At 37.8% G+C, this 27,712-nt stretch overlaps 1 protein-coding gene and 1 pseudogene across 1 annotated transcript; both read right to left on the bottom strand.

Annotated features, from left to right (window-relative positions):
- Window positions 1-6,002: 6,002 nt before the first annotated feature.
- LOC110892656 (ARMADILLO BTB ARABIDOPSIS PROTEIN 1-like) lies at window positions 6,003-11,396 on the bottom strand. Its single transcript, XM_022139807.1, has 2 exons — window positions 11,391-11,396; window positions 6,003-6,548 (listed from the first exon to the last, which is right to left on the bottom strand). Exons 1-2 carry the CDS (start codon window positions 11,394-11,396, stop codon window positions 6,003-6,005), a joined length of 552 nt encoding a protein of 183 aa, XP_021995499.1.
- Window positions 11,397-13,760: 2,364 nt separating this feature from the next.
- On the bottom strand, window positions 13,761-18,599 carry LOC110892655 (annotated as a pseudogene).
- Window positions 18,600-27,712: the final 9,113 nt, after the last annotated feature.

Raw genomic sequence — 27,712 nt, 5'->3', positions numbered from 1 at the left:
TACATCGGTACCCCTATCACGCATCACTCCGTTCTACCATGTAAGAGCACGCTTCTCGAACACACTAGATGCAAACTCAACCTTACTCTCATTCGGACATTGCACATGTCTGAATGTGCTTTCCAAACTTTCGAACCATTGAAGGAGCGCAGTTGCTCCCTACGACCTAGAAAACTTCAACGGCTTTGCAGAATTGAAATTCTTGAAATTACACTGTGCATTATTGTTGTTGTATAACTCATGGATCTGGGTTACTACGCCTGGAAGCACTGCAGCCATTTGTTGAGCAACAAGGGCTGCGACTTCTTCAGTAGTAAAAGGTTGAGCATCACGTCGAGGAGGCATTGTCTAACAAGGACACATGAGAAACGAGTGAGGTTGACAATTGGAAAAAAACAAAAGAGGTAATGAAAACATCTACAAAACACAAGGAAGGCGATTATTTGTTCATTACCTCGACAAACAAAGGACACGTAGTGACAAATCAAAGTAAATGGGTCAATATAATGTATCGCGAAGACATGCTCGCCTATAAGTGAACACTCACCCCAAGAGTTCCTAGGTAAGAGTGACTGGTCCAATACTGCGGATTTGTACGAACACTCTAGCCTTAGATAGAAAACTCAGGGTACAGGCATTAACCCTTCCAGTTTGCATGTGTCACATTATTTAGACCCAAACTTTGATGAGATTTTGAAAACTAAGAGGGGTCAAAACCTAGTAATCAATCATCCAGGAATAGATGATTAATTTTCGAAGCGGATTTGTTATTGTGTTCTCGTTGTGGTTATCACCTAAGGATAGGTGACGGTATTGTTTTAAAATCTAAACACAAGTAAACTTGTGTTGGGGTCCTAGAAAGTTATAGTCTAGGTCAAAGCATTACTAATAACCTAATTCCCTATAACCATTGGCTCTGATACCAACTCTTCTGTCACACCCCGACCACGTTAAAACAACAAACCGTGGCGGAAACGTCGGGGAGTGTTGTAACAGAATTATTGTTTCACAACCATGCATACAAAAGTTTTGTTTTATTGAATTATTAAGTAATGTACATTGTCTTTAAACCAAAACAAACAAGCTACACATCGTCTATCATTATTTTTAAGTCACTAAGGCCTCGTCCAGATCCTATGTGACTTAAGCATCCTAGAAATCAACATCAAGCAACACCACCTGAAACATATGTAAAAATAAAGTCAGCAAAGAAATGCTGGCAAGCACATAGGTTTTAGGAGAGTATCGGATTCATGGCTCGTTTATATGTTGCAGTACTTTATTAGACTACAAGGGTCAAAAGTACAAACCTCGTTTTGAAAAGTGTATTGCAACATAATTAACCAACTTAAATCAAGTTGATTATGGTTTATAAAATCTCTTAGCCATGATTCTTAACCCCAAAACATTTGTTTTAGTAAACCGATTCGTAAAAACTCGTTAATAAAACTCGTATGGCTTACATCATTTCGAAAACCTCGTTGTATGACATCGTTTCAAAGTCGTTTCCCCAGTGAACTAAATAATGACACAAAATGTAATATGATAAAAGCACTTATATATAAGATATACCAGCGGCGTATCTACCATGCTTTTATCATGCTACACCCGTCCCATTATCTAATCACTACCCAAAACCAATCGTTTATCCAAATCGTTTTTCTCGTTTAAGTCGTCTCAAATCGCTTAACTCGTCCCAAAATCGTATTCGTTTTAACTGTGAAACTACTTATTGTCGTCTCGCTAATAACATTCAAACCTTCATGACTCGACTATCTCGTTTCTCACATTAACAAACCACCAAAGGGTAAGTTAACTATCATCAGATTCGGTCATTACCTACATAACCCCCACACATAACCATGGGTGTAGTCTGATAACGGGATTTGTCAGATCCTATGGTACCATAACCTAATACTGGTCGGTTCGGCCAAAATTAATGAATGTCATTCGTTATGTAACTACAACCAACAAGTTCGTTCACATTATCGAAATCGTTATTAGTTTAATATAAACCATTTATATCGTGTTTGAAACCATCGTTTAAATATCGAAATCGTTTTAATACATAAGAATCACCCCAAAACAATTGAAAACAGTAAAATAGGGGAACTATGTACTCACATCGAAATGCAAAGTATCCTCAATCTAAAGAACTCAACAAGCTCAATCAAACCAAGGAAACTCAAGCAGCACCTAATAATCGAATCGCTAATAAATAATTCGACACCTAAATCGGAAGATCGGATAGAATGAGGTCTTGTAAACCAAATGAGTATTGGAACTCATGTGATATGGTTTAACAAAGCACATTCTAGATCGGAACCTAATCTAAGTGCTTTCGCCGCGTTACGACCCGTTTAGGTAGCTTATGCTACTTTAACGCATCGTTCGCGTAAAACGCATTCGAGACGTCTAACTAGTCCTATGACAAGTATTATATGCCCTGACAATGTTTAGTTATGTTGCATAATCAGTTATGTGATAAACGTTTGGGTTACATATGCTTAAACTCCAATTATGCATGAAAAGGGCGTTTTGGTCATTTACCTAAGGCATATAAACTACCTATCATACAACTACTTAAACTATGTGACCATAAGGTATAACCTCGGAAGGTTATTCCCTATGCAACTATGGTCACTAATCATGCTTGGTCGGCTCCTAATGATCGACCAAATAGGTCGAGTTCGAAAGTCTAAGCGATGGTTTAGACCGCTTGACTTATGACTCTAAACAATCACTAAACTAAAAGTGACGAGCTAAGCATGTTAAGACATGCTTAACTAAGTTAGAAAACAGGTTTTGATATCAAAACAAAGTGTTTTGATACCAAGAGTAGTTTGGTTGCAAAATATGCTTAAATGCGCATTTTGACCGAAACTACGACTCGTCACTACGCCTAGTCAACATGGTAATCAGTAGGTATAGTCACTAAGGACTATAACCATCTTGATTACGATCACGTTGCGAAGTTCAAACGAACTTTGTGTTGACCATAAACTGGTCAATGCAGAAAGTCAAACAGAGTTTGACTTTCATGCTAAAAACGCATAAAAGAACGAAAGAGGACTTACAAAGGGTCCAAAGAGATTTGATTCCAAGTATTCTCAGGTATGAAGTGAATAATCACATCAACTTAGAGAAATCTCAGATCAAATGTGAGGAAAAATGGAATGAGGGCATGCCTATTTTTAGTTTTTGGTTCACCGCTAGGATCGTTTCTTGCTAAAGGGGGAAAGATCTTGGCCATACATGTGGGTTAGTGGTATTCTAATACTAGGGGACATGTTAAACCATCAAAATCTATCAGATGGTGACCAAAAACCATGAACAAAACCGCCAAAAACAAGCTGGAAGACCAGGTTCAATGTTTTTGATCTGCAGCTCTGGCGCGGCCCGCGTAAGATAAACACTGGGCTTATGTGGTCCGTGTAAACAGTTTGGCAGAATGTCAGTTTTAGCCCCTGAACTTGTAAAACTTGCATATCGATGTATTTTTGGCATTTTTAAGCCCCGTTAACCTCATTTCAAGGCTCTAAAATGATGTTAAAATATAGGGTACTCAAAACATGCTCAAAAACATCTCGGATGTCGGTTCGTTTGGTCGTAGGGTTGCGTTGTTCGGCTAATTACGACGGAAGTCGTAACGAACGCAAAAACGATCCAAATTAAGCGACGAATGGAATTTTATCATGCCAATCACTAAAATAAAATATTTTAATGATTACATAAATTTTTGGGTGTCCAGATATATTCAGAACGTAAAATATGCGCGAAAATGCAAACTTATGCACTTTTTGACGCTTTTAGTCCCTAGTGGAGGGTTCAAATGAGAAGAATTTTTTTTTAAGAAGAAAAAAGAAGAAGTTTCAACCAATAAGAATGCTTCATTTTACTTCATTTAATATTTGCATTTAATTTTAATATAAGGGTATATTGGTAAACTTACATAAATCATTAATTTGTATTCTTCCCCTTTAATAACTAACTAAATTGAATCTATAACTCTTTTTCAAAATATATATTTTTTTTTTCAAATTAGAAAAAACAACTTAATTTAAAGTGTAGAATAAATTATTAGGTGTGTAGGATAGATTACGAGTTATGTAGGATATATTTCGAGGTGTGTAGGATAAAATTCGATAATGTGTAGGGTATATGTAGGAAAATTTTGATATGTGTAGGTTTTGTAGATTATATGTAGGATAATTAATGATTACTTGACTAATTAATTAAAGGGAGAAAAATTAATGATATGAGTTATAAATGAAATAGTATTTTACTAATATGCTCTTTCTTCTTTTTCTTCTCACATTAAATTTCTTCTCAAATGAACCTTCCCCTTAGTCCCTATTGATCAATAAAGTTTATTTTAGCATACCGTACCCCTCAAAGCTTATTTCTAAGCTATGTAAAGGATATTTAAGGTATGTTTAACTTATGATCAAGTTCCGGAGTGTTCATTACTATACAAATCGATATAGTTTCGCAGTTTGACACAAATAGTCCCTGCGATCGAACAAACTTGTTTTCGACACACCAAACCATCCAAAACTTATTTCTAAGTTATGTGAAGGTTATTTAAGGTATGTTAAGCCTATTTCACTATCCCAGAGTGTTTGTCGCGTTAAACTCACTGCGTTTATGCACCAGTTTGCTTATAACCTTCCAGAAAGCGATTTAAAGCTTGAAATCGAATCGAATCAAATCGTAAAATCACCAAACACAAATACACATATAAAAACACCAAAACACATTGTTTTATTAATAATTAACATTGTTATACATTGTACATCGATTACATAGCACAGTTGTCACACCCAAGCCCAAACCCAACCCAAAGAAATTTGAACTAAATAAAATAACCCAAACCCATCCACCCATTCCAATTCCAACTCCAAATCTCGCCCAAAAAAAACTCCCAACGACTTGACGCCGCTGCTCACTACCGGACGACTTTTTTTGCTGGAAAAACCAAATTTCCGGCGAGACCGACCCATATTACGCCAGAATTCCGATATAGAACTAGTATGGTTTCTTTATTGATTTTTTTTTGTTTTATGTGATAATTAGGAGAAAATATAAACGTATAACAGTTTGATCATTTTTTATTTTTTTGATATTTTTTATGTTGTTCAAGACTTGTAGTTAAATGATTTTGTTGTTTTATTTAAAGCTTTGTTTGTTTAAATGATTAGTTATAAGTAATCAACATTTAATACTAGGGCCTGAATGTTTGAAATAAAATTGAAAATTATGGACTCTGGTTGATCATGATTGTTTATTTTTTAAGTGTTTAGTGTTATTTTATGAACTTATGGAGCGACTTATATGTGATAGTAATCATGAGTAAAAATGTAATGAACTTATGGAGTGTTTAGTATCTCTAGATAATGTTTTGGATAGATTTCAAAAAATGAAAAGCTGTAGAGCACAATTTTAAATATGTTTGTAATGACGTTAGATGTGTTTTTGATAATTATATAAATTTTTGTTTAATGTTCTTTTGTCTTACATGACCCGATCCGCTATGAACCTATTTTATATAGCTAGGGGTCTAAAATCTTTAAAATATTCCGCACCCCCAGCAAAAAAATTCCTGAATCCGCCAATGGTTTGGTCGTTTTAATGGTTTTGCCCCCCAATCCTTTATAAATAACCATTTTACTCCAATAGTTTACCATGTTTTTTTTCCATTTTGCTTCCGGACTCTTAACTCAGTTAAATCATTCAACTAAGGGTAGGGATATTTCAGTAATTTTATATATATAAGTAATTAATTATTTATATATAATAACCATCTCTCTCTCTCTCTACTTCTCTCTACATAATTAAAACCCCTTTCCTCATCCCCTCTCTATACCTTCTCTACACCATCCACCACCCACTACCACCACTGCCACCATCATCGCCACCACCACCACCCCATTCCCTTCCAAATGATCAAACCACCCAAAATCTCCCCCTCTTTCTCATCCGTATACAGAGTTAGTTCCATCTTATAATTCATAGGTAGGGTTAATTTTAATAATATCTGAACTCTTGTGTATTTTTCTCAAACAAGCAATCGAATACTCGTGTGTTAACACAGTTCCTGAGCTAGCTAGGGTTAGCAGAACCGAAATCGCATCTACTTCGATGAAATTGTTTCCAGTATCTGCGAAACTCGCTAGATTTCGCAGCACACTGGCTGCGATAGCTTGCGAATTAGGTGTTCCAGCTTCACAAATCTCCAACAACGATGAAATTCCACCTCGTGATCCAATGGCTCTTGCGTTTTCCTTCGTGAACGATAATGAATGAAGCACAACACACGCTTTTTCCTTAGCGAATCCGGGTGTGGATTCAAGTACACGAAGAAGAGGATGGAGGAGCAACAGACCTTCAACGATTAACACGTGTTTGCTTGAATCGACAGTTGAAACCCTAGCAATGACGGTTATAGTTTTCTCTTTGATTTCAGATGTAGAGGTGGAATCTAGTAGACGCACGAGCACCGGAACCACTCCCTGCGCCACAACAATCAACACGTGCTTATCATCTTCCTGTAACAAACCTAAAATCGACGTCGTTTTGGATTTTGAGTTTACCGGCGGGGAGGTGGGTGGTCTGGCAGGTGAGGGGGAGAGAGGGGGCTTGGGAGAGAGTGTGGGAGAGAAAGGTGGGGAGAGAGGGGGAGAGAGGGGCGGAGGGGAGGTCAGAGAGGTCAGAAAGATGGGATTAGAGATCGGAAAGTCTTTAATTATATATAAAATTACTGAAATACCCCTACCCTTAGTTGAATGATTTAACTGAGTTAAGAGTCGGAGAGCAAAATGGAAAAAACATGGTAAATTATTAGAGTAAAATGGCTATTTTTAAAGGGTTAAGGCAAATTCATTAAAACGACCAAACCACAGGGAGTAAAACAAAAATTTACTCTTAAAAATAGTTATTTAAAAGTGTTAAGTTTAAAATTTTGATTTTTTAATTGCCACTCATTTTTCATTGCATGAGTAAAATTAGTTTTTTTTTCTTTCGAACTTTAATCAAACTCCTCATCTAACGGTTTATTTTTATTATTCTAACTATTTGTGATCCTTTCCATTCAATTAGTACTCTTGTTAACTATATTACCATACCCCTTTTTAAGGGCAAAATTGAATCACTGGCGGATCACTAAAGTATTATCGTGGCGTCTAGACATAATGCCTATACACCAATTCAGAAGGAAACCTAATAAATATGGAAAAAAACCCCTTTGGAATCGAACCCAAGACCTATTGGGCCCAAAGCCGTATCTCACACCCAAGATACCACTAGGCTATAAAGCCATGGGCCTATATTACCATGCCTAACTATGAGATTACTGTTGGGCCCACACGTTTAGATTCGAAAAAAGTTGATCAACCGTAAGTTTGGATTCAAAGTTACTCATGGAATTATTAAAAATCTAGACCCAATTTTCAAAACTAAACGTGATTACATGAATCAGTAAAAAAAAATTCCGGAGTAATTGAACATAGATCAACTTCTAAATAAAAGAGGTAGTAGCATTTTGAAAATGTTCGGCGTTTCTAGAGCCCGAGCATCAGCACCAACAAGAAAATACAATGAAGAGCCCAAAATGAAAATGGACTTGCATTACAAGGAAAAAACCCTAAGGTGGCACTCCTAGCTCAATCCACAAATGCCCACAACAACGTCCTATAATATCGTATCATCTTATTTCAACCCAAACCTACCTAAAAAGGAGGAGGCACTCTCCTAGCTCAATGACCGCTACCCACTACCCTTACTCCACTCTGATTGCCAACGAGCACTTTTTTTATTCTTCCTCGGTGTTGTATAACTTGAGAAGCAAAACCACACCCCAAACTCGAATCTGGTGGTGTATTCGCGCCAACTCGCCCGGCTCCAAGTGTTTGACGGCCCTTGTACCCTATAAGACATCAGAGTGATGCTAATATTGAAAATCGACAATGTTGGACTTTTGTGGTAGACCGGGTGATCTCAAGGGGAGGATGGCGGAGATTGTTTAAAGTCCGAGGACTAAACTGAAATTCAATATATATTTTTTTGTTGCCAGACGATTGTTTTATAATTGCATGCACGTTTACAGTTTGCGTTAAAGTTTGTACCTTTTGCACAAATTATTGAATATGTTTTAGATTGATGTAATTTTGTATATTATGGAAAAGTGCCTAGATGCTTGAACATATGTACAGGGTTTGCTTAAAATCGGGGGCGCAGCTTTGAAGGTGTTTGGGGGGCGCCTGACCCCCCGAACTTTTCGCTTAGTAGTGTTATACATGTATGTTTCGTATAGAATTTTTTAGGTATATACGTTTTCGACCCCCCGGTTTAGGATACCCCTGAATGTAGGTGAAGGTGATGATAAGATAAAATTAATTTTTCTGATAGAAGGAAACAAAAATTCCCGGTCAAAAAACTTGCAGCGGCAACTTGATAGAGTTCGGAGAAGAAGATGTTATATTATATATGGGTGTACCTATTGGCACACCCATTTGCCTATCTACACACCTTAAAAGGTGTTTTTTGTCCTTATATGCACACCCTGCAGTGTCGAACTGTGGCCAAAACGCGGCGTTTTGGTCCGGTTAACCACAAAAAGACTGACGAGTTTCTGACGGGTCTGTTGACCGGACCAAAACGTCGAGCTTTGGCCGCGTTTCAGACAAAAGACTGACACCCGGTCTGGTTGCAAGACCAAAACGCGGCCAAAGCTCGGCGTTTTGGTCCGGTCAACAGACCCGTCAGACTTTATCTGGTTAACCGGACCAAAACGCCACGTTTTGGCCACAGTTCGACACTGCAGAGTGTGCATATAAAGACAAAAACCACCTTTTTAGGATGACTATCTACACACTTGGTGTGTATATAGTTTGGGCCTATATTAAATATGGGCATTGGGAATAATGAACTAAAAAGACAACTCTGTCAGGTCATAATTCACATATTTTCAGTCAAACTTTCTTAATATTAAAACCTATATAAAGAAGTAACTTTTTCATGCATATAGAGTTGTAACATGTGCTCTGGGGATTTTTCAAAAAAAAAAAACTTGATTTTTTAGTTTTAACCCAAAGGTTTTACCTTTTGCAATTTTAACCCTATAAAATTTGTTTTTTTAACTTTAACTCGAAACTTTTCATTATTTGCAATTTAACTTCACAACTTTTGTCAATTATACTTCTCATCTTTGGTTTAACGTTTTTACGTTTCGTTACGTATAGTTCTAAATTTTTCGAGTTCATAGGACGCAACGTACGAGTGTGGTTCAACTTTTTATGCTTTGTTTCAAATTTTGAAAGTTAACATGGCGCAACGTGCATATGTGGTTCAACGTTTTTACCTCTATTTTTTCATGTTTGACAGGTTCGTCGCAACACGCAGATCCTAGGTCGACTCAGTGTTGGTGGTCGATCACGGTTGTGTGACATTAATACTATTTGAAGTCGTTTTACGCCCCGCCACAAAGCAGGTTGTGCTTTGGGTGTTTTCTAAAGAAAAAATGGTTATGCATATGGTTGTCGTAACCTTGGCTTTAGAGGTTTTCCAAAAAAAAATTGATTTTTTTTTTACTTTTCACCCAAAAGTATTTCATAAATTACTTTTAACCCAAAACTATTTGTTTTTTTTTGCTTTTAACCCAAAACTTTTTATCTTTTGCAATCTATCCTCATAACTTTTTTTACTTTCAACTTTGATCCTTTATAGTTTTCATTTTCCGCAAATTTTCCGCTTTATGCTTGGTTCTAAATTTTGTGACTTAACACATCGCAACGTGCGTCTTTGGTTTAACCTTTTTTACGTTTTGTTCTAAATTTTGCGAGTTAACACGACGCAACGTGCGTGTATGGGTGAACGTTTTTACATCGTCTTTTTTTTCGTTTGACAGGTTTAACATAACGTGCGGGTCTTAAGTCAACTTAGTTATAACTAAAGAATCCCCGCCGCATTGCGGCGGGTCTCAATTCTAGTTTTTTTTGAAAGGTAACTTTCTTAATACTTAACCAATTTATTTTGTTTAATTTGTTGTATACTACTTATATGTTTTATTTATTTTTTAGTTATTTATTTATCATTATATTAAGTTTAGCTTTAATTTACTAATAAAATTTCGGTTTGTTGAATATATTTTTATCACAAATCAAATATTATCTATAAAACTTCTAAATAACATTTAAAGTTTTATATAAACCTATTTGATAACATTCTCGTATATGTGATATACCCGTTAATAAAAAAATTGGTAATCATCATATGTTTTAGGGCTGCAATATATGTGATATAGGTTAATATTAGGGGTGAAATTGGGGCCAAATTTTTGCCTTAAACTTGTTGAATCTTTTTGTAATTATGTCTATTTTTATTTGTTTAATCTTAATGTGATTTAGATAGAAATTAGAGCTTGAAAACGTTTTTTATTTGATATTAATATTTTTGTAATTACTTTTTTAATGTTTGAGAACGTTTTTTATTTGATATTAATATTTGACCCGACCTGACCCGACTCGAATCACCGACATCCAACCCGAACATATCCCCTCGAAACAAAGCGATAGGAAATTTTTTTTTGGTCCGGTGACTTCCGACCCCCCGATGAAAATTTTCAAGCTTCGCCACTGCTTAAAATAATTCGTTGACATAAATGTTTGGATTCTAGTTATGTTTCTCTAGAATATTATCAACATAACCATTCTTATTGTATAGTTATACGTAAGGAAGAATGTTGTACAACGTTCTACAACTTATAATTTTTTTTATCTCTGTGTTATAACCGAATAAAGGAAGAGGATTTATATTAATGAAACTAGTTATAAAAACCGTCGCCGCGTTGCGGCGAACTTATTTGGTTATTTAGTCTATGTCTATATGAATTTGAAATCACTACGAGCGTGTTGCACACGGGATCGCTGACAAGAATAAAAAGAAAATGTAGAAAAAATACACTAAAAATAACCGAAAGAAAATCAACTAAAAAAGTTGTATAGTAATGATGTTCGGTAGAAGCCCGTAGTCAGAGATGAGCAAATAGTGATGGGTACCGGTACCGAATTTCCTGAACCGAAAGATCCTAAGTACCAGTTCGGTACTGACGTTTGTCGTTCCTAGTACAGGTTCGCTACCGGTTTTTACCTTCATATACCGATATCGTAATCGGTATTCTCGGTACCAATACCGATTCGGTATCAGTTGGCACCGAGCTCATCCCTACCCCTGAAAATTAAATAAAAAGTTGTACGATACCGTTGGTGTTCGTACGGTACCCGTGAGCAAATGGTACTGCTACCAGTACCAAATTTCTCGAACTAAATGACTATCAAACTCAATCCGATACCAACTTTTGGCGTTTTATGTACCAGGCTGATGCTGGTTTTTACCTTCATGTATCGATAACGAACCGATATTTTCGATACAAGTACTGGTTAACACCAAATTTATCAGACTTAAAAAGTAAAGGAGATAACAATTTATTATTTGACAACCAGCACGTGTTTATCCCATTTGCTTTTGATACTTTTGGTTTTCTGGCGCCAGAGGCTGTGGACCTACTTAGTCGAGTTCAAAGGGTCATGCATAGTAATGTTATGACCCCGAGATCTATGGACGTAGTTTTTAAAAGGCTTAGTTTTGCTATTTAAAAAGGGGTAGCGGCGCAGCTTGTTGCCCGTTTACCAACTATCTCGATGTAAATTACCTGTTTATTAATAAATAATAATCAAATAATAAAACTATAAAAAAACTGTATATAATATTTTATTATGTTTATAGTTTACTGTTCATTTGATTCGCTTTTTAATAATTTAATTTAATTTAATTTAATTAATTTTAATTTAATTTAATTTTAATATATAGGATCAAATACTGAAAAAGGCCTTGGAAATTTCTTTCGCTTTGGATTCTTTAGAAACGTTGAGTTGGGCCCGTTTCAGGGTAGTAATATACCTAGAGCAATGGTTAAATTTTGATGGCCCAACGAAGGCCTTATAAGAAGTCAAGAAACCAAGGTGGATGTGGTTGTTGAGTTTATAAAATAGTTTTTATTTTTTAAGATATTATTATTATTTTTATTTTTTATTCTTTTATTAGTGTGTTTATATTGTCTTTTAAGGCTGGTTAGGTTGGGTGGTGTGGTCTCAAGCCTTTAGAGGTTTTATCATGTCATGTAAGCGTTCACGTAGGCGACACATAGGGGGGGGGGGGGGCTTTATCGTTAACTTGCATGGTATGGAATAACGCCCCTGTAAAGCCCTTTTTAACTATATTATAAACAAAAGAAAAATAAATAAATAAACTCAAATCCGATTGGTTCAAGCACTGGGCTCCATCCCCTTCTTTATCTTCACGCCCGCTATGGCTTATACGGAGGCCAAGGATAGCGCCCCCTTGGGGAAGGCAGGATGGTGTAGGGGCACCAAAATGGGTGAGGTGGCAGGGGGTGTGAGACAACACCACCCGGCCTTATCATTTTACTAACTTTTATTGTCACATCTTAAAGTGATTGCCACACTATTGCGACGGGGACGAGCACTAATGCCACACTACTGTCACCAACATATCACACCACTTTTACTCACTTTTTTTTCACTAGCTCATTGTTTTCGTTTCACAAGTTTTCACTGCACATCATTCGTCTTCTAATTATTTCTTATATATTAAATATCATTTTAACTAAATTAGTAAATATTATTTAACAAAATTGTATTTTTAATTAAGTAAATAAATTAGTAAATAATAAAAATAATTGTAACTAGTATTAAGCACCCCACGCGTTGCGGCGGGGGCGAGCACTAATGCCACACTACTGCCAGCGACCATCGACACTGAAGTTAGAGCGTGTTAATGCGAAGAAATTAACTGAAACGTAAAACATAGAATAAAATAACTAAGTTGATCTAGGACTCGCGCGTTACGATGAACCCGCGACTATTTTTTCCCCTTTGACAGGTTCATCGTAATCTATATATATTATATATCATTACCACTATACAAACCATAATGAATATATTACAACAATCATTGCATCAATATGTTGCAAATTATATTTATATAAGATTTTGGCTAAATTAATTAGATTATTATAAATAATAATAATTTACAAATAAAACACAAAATTGAATGGATCAAACTGATTGAACATGGTAAGATAATGAAACCATTATTTGATTAGGGCACAACCACTTAAGCACAATTTACAATCATACATGCATACAAGACAGACTGAATTTGGTAAGGTAATGAAACTATTATTTGATTAAGGTACAACCACTTAAGCACAATTTATAACCAAACATGCATACAAATTATTTGGTTAAGCACTACTAGAAAAATGGAACTTTTCAACATGTTTTTCCGTCACAAATGTGTCGCAAATTTGAATTTGCAACGCATTTGTAACAAAAACCTAATATTGGAAAAGGCCCATGGAAAACTTTTTGCAACATATTTACTACGCAAATTTCAACTTATTTGCAACGGAAATATTGTGTTAGAAATTTGTAACGCATTTCCTACGATTCTTTAATTACTCTTGCATAAGATTTGTGACGTGTTTGCAACGGAAACATGCGTTGGAAATTTATTTATAACGCATTTCCTACGCCATTTCTTAAAGAATTTGCAACGTATTTGTAACGAAATATTTATAAAAAAATTTAAAAAAAAAAACTGGAAAATTTAATTTTCTATATAAATTTGCTTTTTTTCTTTTTGCTGAAAATTGCATGAAAAATCACCAAAAAAAATATAGAAAAGAGTAAAAAACCTGCTTTAAATTCACCGTACTTCGAAAATAATACATAACGCAAGTTCTAGTGTTTTTAAACCACAAACTAACATGCGTATATGTCTAAAAAGACAAACATATGTATGATAAACCACAAAACAAACGTCTCGCAAAGGTTACAGAGTGTTGCATACTTCCGGTCTTCTTTCTCCACATTCAAATAGAACTTTTTAATACCTTCCAAAGTGACCCGCTCGCGTTCTGCTTCTGAGCTGATACGAATTCCATCAATATGTCGAATATAATATTCCTAAGACGTTTCGACGAATAAGTTAGTTTTCTAAACAAAATTCAATAGCAAGTGACTTTTTAACGAGTTAATTTTGTGCATAAGTAGCATACCTGATAAGCTTCCATCTTCGCGGTATGTACTACTCCATGATAAACCACATATTGCATGTCGGTAATGGTGCAGACCGTATCAAATAACAGTTTCGGCCGATCCTTACATCTCATGGTAATTACTGTGTAATCTTTGTCGACACAATCTAACACACTAACCTCTCTTCAATCCAGTAACGTCTTTGTGTTCAACCTTTTCATAATCCCTATCAGCAAACATAATCTGGTGTAATCTTCTCTCTCAGTGCATAGAACCAGGGGGCGAAAGCGTCATTTTTGCAGTCTTCAAGTCATTGTTTGCCTTAAAAACATTGCAAAGGCGGTTTTTAATGGTTAAAAGTCTATCTGGATCTTCAATTGCACAACCCGTCATATCATCAGTCATATTCACCACGGCTGCAGCCCGAGCATTGTGGGTCCATATTTTGGCACTGACCACATTGCAACTAAGATCAGCAAGAACGGCACATACTTCAGATAGTAACCCAGGTCGGTCTGCCCCAGCTAGTTCAATTGATGTGTAGTCTAAAGAAGACTTTAGCCCAACTGAACTTTCCAGTGACAGAACATAAAAGGCGTCGCTTTCGAGTACCTGTCATAATTTTATATCAAATACGCGAAAATCAACTTAGTCATGAACACCAAAACATCATCCCATACAAAAAGATTGATATAAAAACATAACAAGAAAGTTCCTAACCTTTTTTATATAACTGATCACCCCGCCATCTCTAACTTTGTTTCCGTTTCGTTGCTTCACATTAAAAACTGCAACAAAAATGTCAAAAACATAACAAATCCTATGAGCTAAGAACATAAAAGAACAAAAAAAAATGATATGGGATTTGCTAGAAGCTTGCAGTACCTCTAAAGCTAGTGCTTCTAAATTAGTTCCAGATGACATTTCTTCATTTTCTTATCATTACCATCACCTGCATCACAGAAACAAGGGTGTCACTGTTCAATGCCTATAAAACTGTATGATGGAGATCAAGTATAACAACAATCATGTCACAGTTCAATGACCATATTGACTTTTAAAATATTTTAAAGTTGGGCTGAAACTGGACTGCCCGCCGAAGATGATGGAAAATATAAACAGACAGAAATCAGTCCTGGTCATAAAAGAACGATCTTTCTAGTGCGAAAAAAGACCCATTTAATACCTCTAACACTCGGATTCAGCTTCTTATGACGGTATATTCCCCTCTAAGAAGTGCCTCCTCTGTATTAAGTATATTGTCACTAGCATTTGACCCATACACAGAAACTTTCTCAATTGATTGGGATGCCTACTAATGCGTATTATAGTCAACAAGGAATTGTTTTGTTTGTAGTTCTACGTAAAGATAAGAAAATATGTAAGTAAAATAAGTATATAAAGTTTTCATTTTCTTCAAATAGAGTGTTACAGAAAAAGGTAGTATTATTAAACCTATAGTGATGTTTTCACAGACTCAGGTGTAACAGACTCCCATGGTCCACCATTTGACCACTTGTTTAGTCATCAGTTACTAGGATCTTATTTCCATATATGTTTAGTCAATCGGTCATTCATACTCAGGATCCATCAAATCGAACCGAACAAATCGAACAAAAACCAAATTTAACATTGTCTGATTGACACTCACTAGATTAAATTGATAGAAAGCTTTGAGCTGCTAAACATGGATTGCAATTTGCATCATGAAACTCAATCTAACGCACATACATGAACATATATAACTATAAATACGTAAATCAACCGGAATCAAGCAAAAACTTCAAAGTCAATATGAAAATTATTACACACCTTTGCATAATAATCCTTCCAGACTCTTCTAGCAATCCGATGACCTCCTAAATCGAACGCTTTGAACTTAATTTTACAGATACTCAACTCTTCAGAAGTCCGATGTTGCGTTGGTTGATGTTGAACTAATCTATGGTTAACAAATAATATCAGGTCAGAATACAACAAAAACTACAAAATCACGATGAAAATCTCACAAATAGGTAACAATTAGGTTAAAATTGATGCGATTTCGTTTAAAAAACGATAAAGAGGTAATCAGTCAAAACTGATGCAATTTTGTGTTAGGAAAACGAAATTAAGAGGCAATTAGATCAAACCTGATGCAATTTCGTTAGAAAAAAAACTAAGAGGCAATTAGGTCAAAACTGATGCAATTTTGTTAGAAAAACAAAATTAAGAAGTAATTAGGTCAAACTTGATGCAATCTTGGTTAGGAAGACGAAATTAAGGGGTAAATAGATCAAATTTGACGCAATTTTTGTTAATGAAACAAAATTAAGAGGCAATTAGGTCAAAAATGAATTGATTTTGTGTAAGACAAAGAAATTAAGAGGTAATTAGGTCAAAACGGATGCATTTTTGTTTGAAAGCTGAAACTAAGATTGAATTAGGTTATAGATAGAACTGACCTCATCTTTAAGCATGTGAAGCAAGGTAGTTTTGCTGGCATTATTGAGGTATACACAGAGAGATTCGATTGAAATTACATGAGAGAAGAAGAGGTGGAGCAGAGTGGAGGTGGAGCAAGTTTTGGTGGCTATTGCCTGATATTCTAGTAGTGTTAACAAGCTCATCAGTGGACATATCAAGGAGAGCATCCAGATCAACTCCTCTGAAACTGAACTTCTTGAACGTTCTCTTCTTCGGTGTTCCGGCTGCCGCAACATCAACCTCAACATCCGCCTGAAATAACAATAAAAAATTGTTTTTTAGATGAAATTGTGAACTCGAATCTACAGAACCGATTGATGGAGAGAAAATTGAGAATCACCATTGTTGATTTGCTGAAGAATCTGGTATGCGCCGCTAGGGTTTTTGAGGGACTGTGAGATACTAGAGGGTGAAATTGACCGTTGAAAGTTTGGTGAACTTACCGGAGATGCGTGACGATCCAACAGATTTGTGTTTTTCCGGCGATAATCGGAATTTTGGTGAATTGATGAATGAATTTGGGGATTCAGAGCAAAAGTGGTGAAGTTGGGATTTTAAAGTTTAAAAGGTGATGGTATAATTGTAATTAGTTGGGTATTATTAGGGTTAAATATATAATTAGTTGAAAGTGGTGGTCAGTTGCATATCTGGTGGTTGTAATCTGCGTGGTTTATTTTTATAAGGACACTATATTTCCGTTACAAATACGTAGCAACTTGTTATACATTTTCAACCCACAACTTAGAATTAGTAGTTTCATTTGGGTAGTGTTTGGTATGCATGAATGACAGGTGGAATGGAATGAGTGATTACAAGGGAATGAAGAAATGAGTGTTTGGTTGGTCAATGGAATGGAATCACCCATTCCAAAAGGCATTTCATTCCCTCAAAATCATTCCTTCCAACCCCCATGTTTTTTTTTCATTCCATCCCCTCTTGCACCATTCATCAACAACACCACAACCCACGACCTTCGTCACAACCCACCACCACCACCACCCACCACCGACGCCATCGTCGCCACCCGCCACCACCTCACCCCGACAGCCGCCGCCGCCACCCACTCGCCACCGTTGTCACCCACAGCTGCGACCAACCGCCGCCGCCACTCGCCGCCGCCGCCCACCACCATCGTCGACGCCACCACCACCAACTGCCGCCGCCACCAACCGCCACCTTTTCTGCCACCCACCACCAACGGCCACCTTGTCGCCACCACCACTCGTCGTCACCGCCGCACCGCCACTCGCCGCCACCACCGCCACCCATCGCCGCCGCCGACACCCACCACCGCCACCTATAACCACCCACAATCACTACCACCGACCACCACCACTCACCGCTAATTTTATTACTCCGTTTTTCTTACCTACCGAACAATACACAATAATAATTCATTTCACTCACATGGTAACCAAACAAGACATGGAATGGTAATGATCCATTGCATTCCCTCGTCCATTCCATTACCTCGTCCATTCCATTCCTTCGTCCATTCCATTCCTTCGTTCATTCCATTACCCCATACCAAACAGACCCTTGGGGTTTTAATTGGAAATGTGTTGCAAAATTGTATTTAAATATAATTCAAATTAGAGTTTTTTTGTTTGTGTGGCTAATGTGTCACAAATTTGTTTAAAAAAAATAGGTTTCTTTTTTCGTCAATATTGTGTTGCAAACATGTCGGAATTTGCGACGCATTTTTTTGCGTTGGAAATTTGCGTAGCAAAAACACACTTTTCTAGTAGTGAAGGTACAAACATTTAAGCATAATTTACAACCAAATATGCATACTATTTGATCAAGGTACAAACATTTAAGCATAATTTACAACCAAAGATATATGCTATATGTTTAAGGTACAAATATTTAAGCATAATTTACAACTAAAGATGCATATACATATTACAAATTAATAGTGTATAATAGTGTATAATGTATAAATATAAATTTTAACAAAAATTCACTGAATAACTTTAGGTTATGAATAACTTAAAAAAAAGAGTTAACTGCCATTTTTGTCCCTGTGGTTTGGTCACTTTGGCCATTTCAGTCCATTTTTCAAAAATGCGCCATTTTCGTCCCCCACGTTCTGGAAAGGTGCCATTTCAGTCCAAAAATCATAACCCAGTTAAGTCAGTTTGTAAATAAGGACTGATTATGTAAATTTGTAACATAAAGGACTGATTGTGTAAATTTGTAACACCACCACCACTAGCTCTGCCACCACCACCACTCCGCTGCCACCACCACCACCACCACCACCACCGCCACCACCGCCACCACAGCCACCACAGCCACACCGCCACTCTGTTAACTGCCGCCGGAACCGGAGCTCAGCCTAAAAATCAAAACAGATGTCGTCTTCTTCGTTTCAACAACAGTTTCCCGACGCTTTCAAAGTGTCACAAAAACAAAGAAACCCAGCTTCTTTTTCGTTTCAACGACAGTCGAACCCAAACCAAAATATGAAACTCAGCCGCAAAACACTCCAACCTGATGATGGTTTGATAAAAGTTTAAAGGCGGTGGTCGGAGAACGAAGATAATGGCCGGTAGTCGGTGATTGATAAGTGATGGCGGTGGACGGAGATGATGGTACGACGATGACTGAATTAAAGAGAAACAGTTACAGGTTCTGGGATGATCGGTGTACGGTGGTGTGGAGGAATGATGGTGGCAGTGGAGATCGTTAGTTACTATTTTAACGTCTTCATGCTGCGCAGACGAACTGAGCAGAACAGACTAGATCCAATGAATGCCGACAGCGATGATGATGAATCGCCGGAGTATGATTCAGAACCCAGAAAGTTACGCGACGGTTGTAGTTTTGATTCAACATCGGAGAAAATCGTTGTCGATGAAAGCGGAGATGGAGGCCATGATTTCTTATATGATTCCTGCACGTCATCTGATACCATTGGTGCACCGTGTACAACTAAAGTCAACACATCATGGGTGAACCATGAGTTTAACTTTGAACCTTTGGATCCACGAGTATGGGATGTCGGTTATTTTTCGTGTGCCAGAACTAAAACTGAGTTCTTGCCCACAGGCTCAATGATTGAAGAGGTTTTTGGCGTTGAATCTTGGGCAAAAATGAAGAAGAAGCTGATAATTTAGCAAGTAATGTGGCAAAAATGAAATTAGGAGAAAAGGTTGTTGATTGGTGGTGGTGGCAGTGGCTGTGGTGGCTGTGGTGGCGGTGGTGGTGGCAGCGGAGTGGTGGTGGTGGCAGGGCTGTGGTGGCGGTGGTGGCGGTGGTGGCGGTGGTGGTGGTGGTGGCAGCGGAGTGGTGGTGGTGGCAGGGCTAGTGGTGGTGGTGTTACAAATTTACACAATCAGTCCTTTATGTTACAAATTTACACAATCAGTCCTTATTTACAAACTGACTTAACTGGGTTATGATTTTTGGACTGAAATGGCACCTTTCCAGAACGTGGGGGACGAAAATGGCGCATTTTTGAAAAATGGACTGAAATGGCCAAAGTGACCAAACCACAGGGACGAAAATGGCAGTTAACTCTAAAAAAAATGATGAGGTTTGATGTGTAATTTAATTTGAACCTTAGGGGGATTTTAAAAACACCTAATTAAATCAAAGAACAATTGCTTTGACTTCTTCGACGGCTCCGATCTGAAAATTCGCCGCAAATCACACCAGGGAAGGTTGCAGTTGGCTCCAACGTAGGGATGAGCATGGTATTTGTTTGGTATCAAAAAAACAAAGAAAATTGGTATCAGTATTGATACGAATATACCGGTTCGTTACCGGTATTTACCTGTAAATACCCGTACCGTACCGGTACCGAAAAACGAGAAAAATGAGTACCGGTATCAAATATACCCGGTACTAAAGGTGTACAAATATTTTTTTTAAACCAGTCTGGTTTTAACCGAACCGGTTTTTTCATCCAAAACAAAAACCTGTATTTTTTATAACCGGTTTCGGTTACTAACCGGTTTTTCAAACCCAAAACAGTAACCGGTTGGGATCGGTTTTTACAAAAAAAAAAAGGTTTTTAACCGGTTTTTACCAAAAAAAAAAAAACAACGGTTTTTAACCGGTTTCGGTTATTAACCGGTTTTTCAAATCAAAAATAGTAACTGGTCACAAATCGCCGGTTCGGTTCGGTTCTAAAACCGGTTTCGGTTTTTTTTTCCGGTTACGGTTCTATAACCGGTTTTTTTTGTACACCTCTACCCGGTACGGTTCGGTACCGGTACCCAGTAACAAATGCTCATCCCTACTCCAACGCCTCTTTTCCTTCGTCCGACGAACATTTAGGGCATGCGGACCCACTTCACGAGCATTAGTTCTCAAAAATGGGTACACTCATCGTACAAAGTCTCTCTTCTTCCTTTGGCTTCACATCTCATCAGACTATACGGTGCCGTGGTGTGGAGGCCTCAATCATGCCGGAACACCATCCCTTGTGCGGCGTGGGGGAAGGGCGGCATCTTCTTCACCGGCGGGATGTTTTGGTGATGATGAGGTGGCGGTTGTTTATTGGATGGAGGATTTTATTTTATTTTTTAAATATAAAATAATTACAAAAAGTGTATATCACGTGTCACACTGTTATAATTTCAAAGGATGATTGTCATTGAAGAGAATGACCTCCATATATACAAGAGTACAGCACTGAAATTAAGGGGAGAAATTGTCTCCTTGTGTTGACTAAACTAATTTACATATAATCACAATTTAATATAAATATATTTTGACTAAAATTAAGGCAGACTATTATCCCCCGTCAATCGAACAGGTGGTGGTCCGACGCGAAGCATGTTTCGAAACCGTTGAAAGAGAGGTTTTGGTAGACTCTTTGTGAATATATCTGCCACCTGGAGATTGGAAGGAACAAATTTTGTATGAAGACGACCGGATGCCACAAGTTCCCGAACAAAGTGATAGTCAATGTCAATATGTTTAGCCCTTTTGTGAGCGACCGGATTTTGGCTTAAGAAGATTGCACTTTTGTTGTCACAAAGCAATGTAGGTCGATCTGGCGGTAGGGCATGTAGTTCTCGAAGAAGATGAGTAAGCCAAATAATTTCAGTTGTCGTATTTGCCATAGCCCTGTATTCAGATTCACATCTAGACCTTGAAACAGTAGGTTGTTTCTTAGCACTCCATGATACGAGGTTTCCACCTAAATAGATCGAGTAACCATATGTCGAACGCCGAGTTTCAATACACCGAGCCCAATATGCATCTGAATAACCCACTAGCTTGGTGGTATGAGGTCTGTCAAAGGTAAGACCGTAGGATAATGTTCCCTTGACATAGCGTAAAATCCTTTTAACAGACTGAAAATGAGATATAGTGGGAGATTGTAAATATTGACTAGCTTGGTTGACGGCGTATGAGAGATCGGGTCTCGTAATGGTGAGATATTGTAGCGCACCAACAAGGGATCTATAGAGAGTGGGATCATGGAATGGAACTCCCTTGGAAGTGAATGGTTCGGATGTCGACAGTGGCGTTGCAACTGGATTTGCATCTAATAGACCTGCACGAGCTAATAAATCATAAGCATATTTAGCTTGAGACAAAAATATACCCGACGTCATGTGTGAAACTTCAAGACCCAAAAAGTAGCCCAAAGTGCCCAAATCTTTTATGGCAAACTCACTATGAAGTTGATGAATAAAGTCTCGCATGATGAGGTCGTCATTGCCAGTTAAGATGATGTCGTCTACATATACGAGAAGATAGATGAGAGCCTTGTTCTTTTTGAAAACAAAAAGAGAAGTGTCAGCTTTGCTACAAAGAAAACCACGATTAATGAGAAAAGTGCTAAGGCGTTGGAACCATGCATGTGGCGCTTGCTTTAACCCATAAAGAGCTTTACGTAAACGACACACGTGGGTGGGGAAGTTTCTACCGACAAATCCGGGTGGTTGTTCCATGTAAACTGTTTCAGTGAGATTGCCATTTAAGAAAGCATTTTTGACGTCTAGTTGATGCAATGGCCATTGATAAATAGTTGCAAGTGCAAGGACCACACGTACCGTAGAAGCTTTAACGACCAGGCTAAAGGTATGAAAATAGTCGAGTCCTGGAACTTGGGTGAACCCTTGAGCCACTAAACGAGCCTTGTATCGATCAATGGAACCATTGGATTTATATTTTGTTCTATAAATCCATTTAGAGCCGACTACATTAGACGTTTTTGGTCGCGGCACCAATTCCCAAGTTTGATTGTTTTTTAAAGCCAACATTTCTTCATGCATGGCCTTGACCCATTTAGAATGTTTTGCTGCCGACTTGTAGCCTTTTGGGTCATGTGAAACAAATAAAGCATAATGAAGGTTGTTTGAAAAAATAGAAAGATTTGCAAAGTGCTTTGGCATAAAAATACCATTCTTTGATCTCGTGACCATTTGATGGGTGTTGGAAGGTTGTTGTGGTTCAGGTGTGATGTGGGTTAATCCAGAATTTTGAGATTGGGTTGAGTGATGATGGGCTTGGGAAGGTGTGGGATTTGGTTAGGCTTGGAAAGTTGTTGTTTGGGTTGACGTGATTGGAGTGGTGCCAGTTGGATTGGGGTGGTGTGGGCCTGGGACATTGTTTCTGGGGGTGTATTGGGTGGTGATGTGGGCTCGATTTGATCAAATTGGACCGACAAAGTGGGTGCAACATGATCGGGTTGGGCTGGTAAATTTTGCTCAGCTGTATTAGTGGGGATGTTGGTTGTTGGTAAAAGGCATAAGTCACAAAGAGTAGAAGGGTTATGGGTACATTTAGGCTTGGATTCAGTAGTGACAGTATGTGGTGATGGAGATAAGTTGGGATTTTTTGGTTGTAGTAAATGGGCAGGCAATGATTCATCAAAATTTGAGAAAATAAGGGTCGCCTCATTTACGGGTGGGATATTTCCACTAAATGGGAACACGTCTTCATCGAATTGTGCGTGACGTGTAACATATACACGCGAAGTGGTTGGGTCCATACAATGATACCCTTTGTACTTTGGACTATAGCCAATAAAAATGCACGAGGTACTTCGCGGGGCGAGTTTGTGTTTGGCATAATTTCTTAGGTAGGGAAAAACGCGACAACCGAAAACACGAAAAATTTGCATAGATTGGTGGTTGACCAAAGAGAACCTCAAAGGGGGACTTGTGATCAAGAAGAGGAGTGGGTAGTCGATTTATAATATATATGGCCGATGTAAAAGCGTCCACCCATAAATTTGTCGGGGCATGAGAATTAAATAACATTGCAAGTCCAGTTTCGGTTATGTGTCGATGTTTTCTCTCGGCTCTACCGTTTTGTTGTGGAGTATAAGGGCATGAGAGGCGATGTTGAATTCCATATTGTTGGAATAATTGTTGTACTCGATTATTTGTGAACTCGGTGCCACCATCACTCTGAAACACCTTAACTTTGCGTGAGAGTTGATTTTGCACAAAGGGTAAGAACACCAATAATGCGTTGAAAAATTCAGACTTGGTTTTTAATGGATAAAACCATGTGAACCTTGAATGGTCGTCAATAAAAATTGCATAATAATAACCCTCGGTCGAAACAATAGGTGCGGGTCCCCCACAGATCGCAATGTATCAACTCTAAGGCATGCATAGAACGTTTTTGATTTAAATCAAAAGGCAAACGACGTGACTTAGATAATTGACAAGAGGAACAAAGTCCCGGTTTAGGTAATAACGAAGTAACCGATAAATGACCTGACTTATTTAATTTTGAAATAACATCAAAGGAGACATGTCCGAGTCTACTATGCCACCTTTCAAAAGACACTTTAAGATGATGTGATGAAAAAGAAGCCACAAAAGCTTGTTGTCCTTTTCGAAGAACATAAAGCCCGTTTTCACATGTTCCGCTTGCTAGCACTTCCTTCGTTTGTCGTTCCTGAATATTAAAGAAATTATTAGAAAATAACACATCAACGGGTGAGTCATGGGTGAGTCGACTAATAGAAAGAAGACTCTTGGTAAGATGAGGAACCACAAGAACATGAGATAGTGGTAACTTGTTGTTGATTTTGGTATGACCGATTTTTGAGATGGGTAGGGACTGACCATTTCCGAATGTCACAAAATTATTATTACCCGGATTGTGATAGATACCGGCGAGAGCATCCGCATTTGGAGTCATATGAATTTTGGCTCCCGAATCCGCGGTCCAATCTGGATAGTTTTCATTAACTTGACATTGAGCTTGAAAGGCGTGTGCAAGATTCGCATCGATAGGAGAAGCACGTTGTGCAAAGGTGGACAAGCTAGGACATGCATTTGCATAGTGTCCTTCTTTACGACAAAGTTGGCAATGTGGTGGTCTTCGCCCACGACACGTCCCGAGCCTCGACCACGTCCCCGGTTTGCGCCATGAGAGTTGCAAGACGGGTTAGCGGAGCGTGATTGATGCGCAACAAATGCAACTTGGGGAGTGGTAGCAACATGTATAGATTGTAAAAAAATTTCATGATTTTCAGCTTTGGAGAGCAAGTCACGAAATACAGTGGGTGTAGGGAGAGCACGGTGAGCGGTAGAGAACGTTTCAAAAGCTGATCCTAAACCACATAAGAACCAGTGGCATTTGTCACTTTCGTCAACCGGGTGACCAATGGCGGCGAGTTGGTCGCAAAGAAGTTTAAACTTCCGACCAAATTCTGAAACGGTAGACGAACCTTTTTGTAGTTGGCGAAGAGTGTCTCTTAAAGTGTGTATCCGTTCCAAAGAACAGTGACTGTAAGCATTCTCGAGAGCAAGCCAAACTTGACGAGCCGACGAGAGCCCGATTACTTCGGTCAAAGCCTCTTCGGATAAAGAGGACTGAATTAACAGTAAAACTTTCTGATCGGTGTCTTTCCAGGTTGCGAAATCCAGATTCGGAGTGGATTTTTCATTGGTAGTGATGGTCTTTGGTGGGGAAGAAACAGTGCCATCAACATAGCCTATTAGTTTTTGAAAAGAAAGAACATGCTCAATTTGGCTTTTCCATGGGACATAGTTGGATGAGGTTAGTTTGTGGGGAAGAAGATGGAGGAGGGTTTGAAGAGGGATGGTGGTGGTATTCTCAGAAGATCCAGCCATTGATGATTGGAGAATGAGAAAACAAGAAAGAAGGGAGGTTTAATTAAAAAAAAAAGAGGTTTGTCCAAGATGTATTAGGCTGATACCATGTTATAATTTCAAAGGATGATTGTTATTGAAGAGAATGACCTCCATATATACAAGAGTACAACACTGAAATTAAGGGGAGAAATTGTCTCCTTGTGTTGACTAAACTAATTTACATATAATCACAATTTAATATAAATATATTTTGACTAAAATTAAGGCAGACTATTACACACCACGCCACCCTTCCATGCTCCCATCCCACCCCATGCTTTTTGGTTCTATTTTATCTTTCTGACAGGTGCTGACACGACTTCTACGTAGTGCTTCCTGCCCTCTTTTCATACCCTCTTTTTATGTCCTCCCACATCTTAAGTTCAAAGTCTTCGTAGCTTACAACCTCAAAAATGTTGGGCGGTTGGTTGCTGCTAACAATACCAAGTTGCAAACATTGTGGTTAGTAACAATTAATTTATGTTATATCATATATGTGTTACAAACAAAAATACGTAAAAAAAATCTAAATTCTTATTGTAACATCTTTTTCACTCTATCTATATATATATATATATATATATCTATGTATATATAGACAGAGATAGACGGGAGAGGTGTGTAAATATTAACACCGCGCAATCCATGGCGAACCAACCTTGTAACAAGGGGTAACCTCCGTTGCATCTTGACACTCCGACGGTAGTGTAAATTTTAAAAAAAATTAAAGTTTTTTTCAATTTCATTACCTTTTTTTGAAGTGTGATCGTTTAGTTTGGCTTTGATTCTTGTTTCAAGAAATAATAATAATAATAATAATAATAATAATAATAATAATAATAATAATAATAATAATAATAATAATAATAAGACCCGCACCGCTTGCGCGTGGACATATTGCAAACATTGAACGAATTAGTCCAAGCGTAATGTGATGTGTTAAATGTATGAAAACGCACGTTTTGAGGTATTTGATTTAACTCAATAGCATTGAAGTTGGATCAAAATGTAAAGTAATCGAATTTATATCATGATGTATTTATATGTGACCCAACTCATATACAGGAAACGTATAAAAATACATAAAACGTGTATAAAGGGAAAATTGGCACGTGTAGTCGAAAGTAGGGTTGTTCACGAGCCGAACCAAACCGCTTAGACCTTTGCTCGTGCTCGGTTCGTTTATACACCGAACCGAACCGAGCGTTTCCTCACCGAGCCAAAGTCGAACAAGCGTCTTTCGATCTGAACTTTTTTCGAACAAGCGTTGAGCGAGTATTGAGCGTCATAGAACAAAAAAGGAAAGTGACGATGGGGTTGCTAGTTATTAGAATAAAGTGCATTTTTTGTCCAATTAAAACACAAGTAAAAAAATTTAACAAATAACAAGGAATACAAGAACACTCAACTAGTTCTGTTGAGATTAAATGAGCGGGAAGATAAATCGTCGACCTATTGAAGCATACCCTTGTTCTATTGGAAATTTGAAATTGAATGACCGATTGAAGCAGAAACCCTGGCGAGTTGGCGTCTTAGTGAGTGGCGATGGAGAAATCAAATAATGATGGCCAATGGGGGGTTTTGATTAGGATCTTGTACTTCTGAATCAAATGGCGGGTTGAGACTTGAGTATTGATCAGCGCTTCGTATTTCACTATTTGAAATTTTGTCTCAACTACTCAATTGGACATTTAAGTATTGGAAAATGGACTATTGGTATTGAACTTCAACTCTAATAGGACATTTAAGTATTGGAAAATGGACTATTGATATTAAACTTCAATTCTAATTACTTAAATAAGCTCTATTTGGACCTTGGTCCAAACATTGTTAATGTGGGCCTCTAGTCATTTCATTAAAAATGACACACACACATGTACATATTAAAAAATAAATCGAGCCAACCGATCTGAACCGAACCGAGCGAACCTTTGCTCGTGCTCGGTTCGTTTACAAACCGAACCAATTTGAACCGAGCTTTTTTTTCAATCGAGCTGAATTGAACGAGCAAATTCCGAGCATTTTGTGTGTGAGCATTGAACGAGC

Source organism: Helianthus annuus, chromosome 12 (genome assembly GCF_002127325.2).
Source record: "Helianthus annuus cultivar XRQ/B chromosome 12, HanXRQr2.0-SUNRISE, whole genome shotgun sequence".
Classification (NCBI taxonomy): Eukaryota; Viridiplantae; Streptophyta; class Magnoliopsida; order Asterales; family Asteraceae; genus Helianthus; species Helianthus annuus.
This window is presented reverse-complemented; position numbering and strand designations above follow the sequence as displayed.